The 8221-nt window shown below is 40.3% G+C and overlaps 1 protein-coding gene across 2 annotated transcripts in view; it reads left to right on the plus strand.

The window, feature by feature from the left end:
- Window positions 1-8221, plus strand: part of anxa6 (annexin A6) — a 15639-nt gene that overhangs the window by 2554 nt on the left and 4864 nt on the right. The window contains exons 3-24 of one of the 2 annotated variants that reach the window (XM_020595107.1): window positions 455-539; window positions 652-746; window positions 862-975; window positions 1074-1164; window positions 1243-1322; window positions 1469-1525; window positions 1981-2074; window positions 2460-2555; window positions 2654-2712; window positions 2860-2982; window positions 3069-3127; window positions 3416-3494; window positions 4125-4206; window positions 4301-4395; window positions 4558-4671; window positions 5479-5569; window positions 5647-5726; window positions 5936-5989; window positions 7352-7436; window positions 7521-7616; window positions 7726-7784; window positions 7917-8054. In XM_020595107.1, coding sequence (XP_020450763.1) covers window positions 455-539; window positions 652-746; window positions 862-975; window positions 1074-1164; window positions 1243-1322; window positions 1469-1525; window positions 1981-2074; window positions 2460-2555; window positions 2654-2712; window positions 2860-2982; window positions 3069-3127; window positions 3416-3494; window positions 4125-4206; window positions 4301-4395; window positions 4558-4671; window positions 5479-5569; window positions 5647-5726; window positions 5936-5989; window positions 7352-7436; window positions 7521-7616; window positions 7726-7784; window positions 7917-8054 — 1926 coding nt within the window. The remainder of the gene's footprint in view (window positions 1-454; window positions 540-651; window positions 747-861; window positions 976-1073; window positions 1165-1242; window positions 1323-1468; window positions 1526-1980; window positions 2075-2459; window positions 2556-2653; window positions 2713-2859; window positions 2983-3068; window positions 3128-3415; window positions 3495-4124; window positions 4207-4300; window positions 4396-4557; window positions 4672-5478; window positions 5570-5646; window positions 5727-5935; window positions 5990-7351; window positions 7437-7520; window positions 7617-7725; window positions 7785-7916; window positions 8055-8221) is intronic. The other variant, XM_020595114.1, reaches the window with a different exon arrangement.

Here is an 8221-nt window from a genome sequence, read left to right on the forward strand (position 1 = left end):
TACCAGCACTGTGCTGGAACTAAAGGAAAAGTCGGAGAATAACCAAAGCCATTAGATTCTATTCCTTGGAGACCTTGAATGTTTTGTTCTAAATGTCATGCATTTCATTCATTCATGGCAGTGAAAACGTTGCCATCCTTGAGCCGTGCTGCTACTGTAGAAAAGAACGAAAACATTATATTGCAGGACAAGAATTACAGACTTATTCCTTTAAGTGGGAATTGCTGTTTTTATCTGGCTGTAGTTTTTTTTGTTGGTAACATTTTCTGCCATTATTGTTGTTGTGATTTTTGGACTTCCCTGAGCTAGTTCCAGTATATACAGAGGCTTGGATAGAGAGATAATGTATATTATAACTTATGTGTATTGCCGCCGAACTGCAGACAACCTAGATGTCATTGTGTACTTGTTCAATTCAAAATGTCCACCCTGAAACTATTTTTTCTTCTCACAGGTGTTCAGAGGCACAATAACAGATGCCCCAGACTTCGATCCCACTGCTGATGCTGAGAGCCTGTACAATGCTATGAAAGGCTTCGGTGAGTGCCTCACTCCTTTGTGATTTTGTTCAACGTGACGCAAGGGGTCGTCATTCATCATCTTCATTTGTCAACTGAATGATAACATTGTGACTTTCTTTGTGCCCCTCAGGTAGTGATAAAGAGGCCATCTTGGCCCTGGTCACCTCAAGAAGCAACGCACAGAGGCAAGAAGTCATTGCAGCATACAAGTGTAACTTTGGACAGGTACAAAAATACGCCTAATCTCTTTATTTGTTTTATTAAAGTAGAGACCCACCTTCACATTTGAACAGTGGCTATAGCTTTAGGATATTTTTGTAAATCCATAATTTTTCAACAGGACCTAATTGATGATCTGAAGTATGAGCTAACGGGCAAATTTGAGCGTCTCATCGTCAGTCTGATGAAAACTCCACCCTACCATGATGCCAAAGAAATCCATGATGCCATCAAAGTAAGATACTGTCCTCATAGTAAGATTCTTTCTCACACCCAAGTCATGTCCAGTGAAGCAAGGGCTGTTTTATATTTAACCTCACTCTCTGTGTCAAGGGTGCTGGAACAAATGAGAAGTGCTTGATTGAAATCTTGGCCTCTAGAAACAACAAACAGACACGTGAGATGGTTGCAGCATACAAGGATGGTAAGGCATGTTAAATAAGGTGCCCTTTAAAAAAAACTGATTTATTTTGCATCATTTTGCATTTATGATTATGTTTAGCTTATGGCAGAGACATGGAGGAGGATATCATCGCAGACACTTCAGGTCACTTTAAGAAGATGCTGGTTGTTTTACTTCAGGTCAGTTCACTGAAGAGTTGATGTTATCAGCTACAAATCATCCAGTTAACCATACATCAAATGGCTTAGCCACTTTACCTTTAAGTACTGACTCATCAGCCGTGTGCTGGTTTGGCTTTCTTGTGACTGTGTTCTCATGGTTTCAGGGGACCAGAGATGAGTCAGGTGTGGTGGATGCAGACCTGGTGGATCAGGATGCACAAGTGAGGGTTTTGGAAATGTTAAGGCCTTTTGAAATGCACAGTACTGTAATGTTAATAAGAACAAAACCATGTAATTGGGTAAGATAGCAATAGGTTTCTTTGAAAGTTACATATTGGTGACAACTGAACGGTCTCATTTCAATGTATTGTCTTTGCACTGAAAGTATTGAAACAATCAAAATGTATATCAAAAAGTTAAGAAACGTTTTGACCCAGCCAGTGTTTTATAAATGTATTTAATATAAAGCAAGACTAGGAGTCCACAGCCATGCTAGCAGCTTTGTGCTGTAAGTCAGGCACAGCAGAGGTTTTAGTTAGTTTAGTTAGTATCAGTAATGTGTCTAGCTAAAACCCTTTTATAAGGTAAGACTAGGTTTCTAATTGGGATGTATGTTATGCTTTATATATAACGATAGAGCTCAGACCTTATCTGTAACACTTTAACATCTGTGTAGGACCTGTATACAGCTGGAGAAGCGCAGTGGGGGACAGACGAGGCCAAATTCATCACAATCCTGGGAAACCGCAGTGTTACTCACCTCCGCATGGGTGAGCACAGCTTTCAGAGAACTTATCACTGTAGTGAGGCATCTAAGATATTTCTACTTTGACCTCAAGTGTCTCAGGAGTTAAATGCACATTAAATGTTGTTGTCAAAATGCAATCGTGGGCATCACAATAACATATGCAGGTTTTGTAGCAGTATGAGAGATTTTTGAGGAGAAGGTAAGAAGAAAGATGGCAGAAGAAGGAAAGAAATATAATTTCTGATGCTTTATTTTAGACAGACTGGTTACTATTTATTGACTGCAGAGCTATGAGTATTGTTACTTCTTATTACATGACTGGTTTGACATTTCCTATGCACCGATCCATTGGCGTAGCAATATGATACAAACAACATGTAATGCCTTCTTGCTGTTTATCTGTTCAGTTTTTGATGCATATGAGAAGATTGCAGAGAAGTCCATTGAGGACAGCATAAAAAGTGAGCTGTCTGGAGACTTTGAAAGGCTGATGCTGGCTGTTGGTAAGAAGCACTTGAAATACAGCACACAACAGATAATTCTATGGCGAATGTACCGCTTCATCAGTTAACGCAGGTCGCTCTCTGGTATTTTATTGCAGTCCAGTGCATAAGGAGTGTTCCCATGTTCTTTGCCAGGTGTCTTTACAGGTCAATGAAGGTAACCACGCTCTAAGTAAAAGTAACCATTCAGTCTGGTTCCAGCAGATGTGCCTTGTGACACAAATTTCTTCTATATTAAATTTTTAGGGCTTATTATTGCTACCTTATCTTGCCTGTCAACACTTGTCCTCTCCTTCTCTCCCAGGGACTTGGTACAGCTGACAACACCCTGATCAGGATCATGATTTGTCGCTCTGAAATTGATATGTTAGACATTCGAGAGTTTTTCCGCCTCAGTTATGAGAAGTCACTTTTTAACATGATTAAGGTAAGAAAAAAACTTACAACTTGTTTTAAAGACACTCAGTTCTTGGTAGTGCACGTCTGACATGATTCTGTATGTGATTGAACCAGGATGACACTTCAGGAGATTACAAGAAGACTCTGCTTAATCTGTGTGGAGGAGATGACGAGTAAGTAATGACATGGCTTCAAACAATAGAAGCCACCAGATAGGGGTGGGGTGCTAGAGCACCGCCTGTAGAGAGTCGTTGTTTACTGATACTGTATCTCCAAAAATGTTTTGTCAGGCTTGTTGTTGTTATGATGCAATGACACATGACAACGGGTCAGTGAAGTTCATCTATGAAGATCATTAGAAAGTAAAGCATCAGCATTAAGTCTCTTTCTAGGAATGCACCCATTACATGCCACCTGGGGTTTTGGCTTTGCTGAGTGTTGTGTCAAACTGACCATTGCAGCTTAGCTGGAGAGTTCTTCCCTGAAGCTGCTCAGATAGCCTACAAGATGTGGGAAATAAGTGCCACGACCAAAGTCCAGGTTTGGGCCCCATCTGCTCCCACGTTAGATGTGCTAATGCATGTTTGGCTAGGCAGTGGCATGCATCTTAATTAGCTGCTGCTCTCAGGACCACAGACTTGCGCTGGTAACAATGGTGTATGTGCACAGCAAAGGCTTTGTGTTACTGTGGAAATGATCAGAATGTTCACTGAAATACAATTAGTTTTTGTTAATGTGCTTTCTAAGCTACTGTATGCTTTGCTTTGTCCTAGGAGCCAGTGAATGTTAGAAAGATTGCAGCATTTTTGTCAACAAAAGGCTGTATCACTAAGGCTTTATATGAGTATGCTGTTTCAGCCAATGCCCACCTTTTCATTGTTGGTGGTGTCATGGCTCCTAACCTCAAGAGGGCACAGCCCCCCTCAGATGTCAAGAGATGATTAGCATAAAGCGTTGTCATCATCAGCACTGAACAGCAAACCAAAAGAAAAATTCCATTGTGCATGCTGTGCAGACCACTATGCTTATTGCTTTAAGCTTACTGCTCTAATATATTTAATTCAGGGGACAATGGTGTGTATCAAAGCTGTTTTACTTTGCCAGTTCACATTATGATTGTGTGTATGTGTAAACAGAGTCTAATTTTTCTTGTTGTTTCCACTACCCCAGCTAAGGCCAACAGTCCGCCCCGCACCTAATTTTGACCCCGCTGCTGACGCACAAGCGCTGCGAAAAGCTATGAAGGGATTCGGTATGCGGCCCTAAAGATCACAGTGCATTTACACTATTGCTAAAATTTTACAAAACACAATTTGATTATGTTATAAAATCTTTCTTGGCTACAGGAACAGATGAGGATGCAATCATTGACATTGTTGCACAGAGAAGCAACGCCCAGAGGCAAGAGATCAGACAGTCATTCAAATCCCTACTGGGAAGGGTGAGAAAGATACATCTTGAAAATTAAGAAAAACACTCAGAACATGTTTCTTACCTCTTCATTTTTGGTGGACATTTACATCTACCACTGGTTGTGTTAAAAACAATTCTGTGTTTCCTGTAGCGAGTTTATAACAGCTCTGTGTATTTGGTCTTTTCTTAGGATCTGATGAAGGACCTGAAGTCTGAACTGTCAAAGAACTTAGAGAGGCTGATCATTGGGCTCATGCTGACCCCTCCGGAGTTTGATGCCAAAATGATGAGGAAAGCAATGGAGGTACAGCTGATCCAAAACATCTAATGATCTGATTTGTTTCATTAATAAAACTCTGGAGCCATGTTATTATTTTCTAAGACTGTGATGGTAGATTGATGGTTGGCGGTAGAGGCATGGTGAATGTCATGAAAATTACACAGGAAGAATTCGGAAGTCAAATAACTTTGCATTTTGTATTTTTATTTTATTTGTGCTGCTACTGTAGGCTTTAAAAAACCAAGGTACTCCTGTGATGAATTGTGAAACAGTCTATTTTAGCACTCATAAAACCTCACTGAGTCAAGGCCATAGGGTGATTAACACAGTATTAGAAAGGTCTGTCATTAAAATAGAAATGAGGTTGTAAAACAGGAACAAAAGTAGCAAAACAGGATGACGGCATCCCCATCTACAGGTCACGAGGGGTCACTGAATGGTTTGATCAGTATGAAAATGATGTGACTCTTATGCTGTGACCTTCTCAGTCTGAACCCAGTTCCAGTTGAACACTTATGGGAGATTTTGGACCGATGAGTTAGCGTCCCCACCACCATCATCAAAACACCAACTGAGGAAATATCTTTTGGAAGAATGGTGTTCATCCCTCCAGTAGAGTTCAGAGACTTGTAGAATCAATGCCAAGGTGTGCTGAAGCTGTTCTGGTGGCACGTGGTGGCCCAACTCCTTACTGAGACGCTTTGTGTTGGCTTTTCCTTTCACTTGTCACCTATCGGTAGCTGTATAGTGTGGGTTTTTTTTTGTTTTGCTTTTGTCAAACTCCTCTGCCTTTTTGTGCTGAAAGCTCACTTCGAAACCTCATTTTAACAGGGGGCTGGGACAGATGAACACGCTCTGATCGAGATCCTGGTCACCAGGAGCAACAGGAAAATACAGGCCATGAATGCTGCCTATCAGAATGGTGAGTCTGATACCAAAATAATTTTAAAGCCACTTTCTTCTTTTAGGAACTGAAATATACAATATATCACTTCACAGCCTATAAGAAGTCTCTAGAGGAAGCCATTCAGTCAGAAACATCAGGCCACTTCTGCCGCATCCTTGTTTCTCTCGTGCAGGTAATGTTGATCATCATGAGAACTTGCAGTGTGTTTAATTTCCACATTGCAGACTCACTGCTGACAAACCAGTTCATTAATTTGCAGTTTACCTTCACTGTGTCTTACATTACTTACAATAGAAAAACCCTTGGGGAACCACTGATATTTAATTGATCAGATTGGAGCAACGTTAATAATTTAATATCTGACTTTTTTACTCTGTTCAGGCTGCAAGAGAGGAGGGCCCTGCAGACGTAGAAAGAGCAAACGCAGATGCTCAGGTGATTTAGTGTATGATTTGTATGTATCCTGTAACATGTTAATGTGTTTAATGGGTTTAACACTTGAACCACCAGGGGGCGTTGCATACCTAAAATCGCCAAATGGGTCCTATTTACCCATGCACCTGAATACCTCATTGATAACCCTAAAATGTATTCTGCCACTGTATTAAATTCATAAATGAATGTCTAGAGTCATGAAACAAGTGTTTAATCTTCAACTGTGTTTTGCTCCTGTTGTTTTATCATCCACTCTGCATCACTTCTAATGCACGGCCACCCATAGCCTATAAATCAGCCTCAGATGACACTGAAAATGGGCATTACAAAAGTGATGTAATATAATAAAATGACATATCATACTGAGATAACCAAAATTATTAACGTTCCCTACATCGACAGTAATGGGCAATAAAAATAGCAATAAACAAAAACTGCACTCAGGGATGATTTTTTGTCACAGCAAATTTGACCAAGAAACTTGGGCTAAGAAGAAAAAACATATAAAATGAGCTCAAATAGTCTTATGTTCTTTTATATTTTGGGGCTCCATTCACAGTTCCTGAGGATAGGTTACAGTAAGGCAAGGGGCAAACTAGTCTAAATATCAAGACGGTAACAAACAATCAGCAGTAATCATGGCAAACCTGAAATAATACATTCATTTGGAGTTTTCGATCAGGCTGTAGTTTTCATTTAAACCTACACTGCGTGATTACTACTTGTTGCACACTGAGTGAACATTGACCACCTAATCTTGGTCTCGGGTCAAATGCTTGTGTGTTCAGGATGGTGACATTTCTACTGAGCTCACACTGTTACAGTGCACAATCAGCATGATTTGATCGCTTTTCTGCATGTTGGTGCTGAACAGCTCCCCTCTCCTCTGCACAGAGGACAGGAGCTCCTGCTTATTTACAGCAGTGGTGCCCACTATGCTGGTATTTATGGAAAGAATCAAGTTGATGCGTGTGATGTAAGTGAAGAAATGATTGGTGGCACAGTTCTGCCTGCTGATTGTCATCTCAGTAAGTGACAGGCGTAGCCTATTAGCAGTGAATGTTTAGACAAATTGCACAAAAATAATAGGGTGAGCTTAAAGCCATTAAATGGTGGGTAAATTTGACCAGTATGGCACTTATAGGTATAAATGCCCTGTTTTGAATCATATTTAAACTATTTTTTACAATAACAGGGTGCTACAGTACATAACACTAGATAGGAAAAGTCAAAGACTGGAGACACTTGAATAATTTATTTAAACACAGTAAAGTAAAACTGAAAAACAGACGTATATGTTTTACCCCCATGGCAGTTCTAGTGTTAAATGGTTGTTCCTTTTCTTCCTCCTGAACTTTTTAGGAACTTGCCAATGCAGGCTCCGATGACATTGAGATGAAGTTCATGAGTATTCTGTGCACCAGAAGTTACCCCCATCTCAGGAGAGGTAAAGGTCAAAACAGATAGATCACAGTGCTTGGATTAATTATAGATCCAAAATATAACCAATTATGCTTGTTTCTATTCACAGTATTCCAGGAGTTTGTCAGATACACCAACAAAGACATTGAACAGGTTATAAGGAAGGAAATGTCTGGAGATGTGAAAAATGCCTTTTATGCAATAGGTAATCGCCAGCATTGACATTAAACACTCTCACTCCCCAGTGCATCATTGCTCACAGTCACTATTCTGTGGCTCTTCCTCAGTCCCTGCTTGCTTTGTTTGCTTTGCAGTTCGCAGTGTAAAGAACAAGCCCTCTTACTTAGCAGACCGTTTGTACAAAGCCATGAAGGTATTTATTCTTATGGAAAATGTATCTAGTCTAATTCCCTGTACTTTCTTTGAACCACAACAGCTTAATTTTTAGACAGGAGACATTAACTAAATCAGACAATAAAAAAGTATCTACTGATTTCCATTGCAGGGCCTTGGCACAGATGACAGAGCACTCATTCGAATCATGGTGTCCCGCAGCGAGATCGACCTTTTCAACATTCGTAAAGAGTTTAAGGAAGCATATGACGCCTCCCTCCATGAATTCATCCAGGTAGAAACTATGATCGTAAGTTGGTGTCTTTCTCTACTGACGCTACAGCTTGCTATGTTGGGCTCTCATTTACAGTGAGGAACAGAAGTATTTGAACGCCCTGCGATTTTGCAAGTTCTCCCACTTAGAAATCATGGAGGGGTCTGAAATTCACATTGTAGGTGCATTCCCACTCTGAGAGA

This window comes from Monopterus albus, unplaced genomic scaffold, assembly GCF_001952655.1.
Source record: "Monopterus albus unplaced genomic scaffold, M_albus_1.0 scaffold2.1, whole genome shotgun sequence".
NCBI classification, from domain to species: Eukaryota; Metazoa; Chordata; class Actinopteri; order Synbranchiformes; family Synbranchidae; genus Monopterus; species Monopterus albus.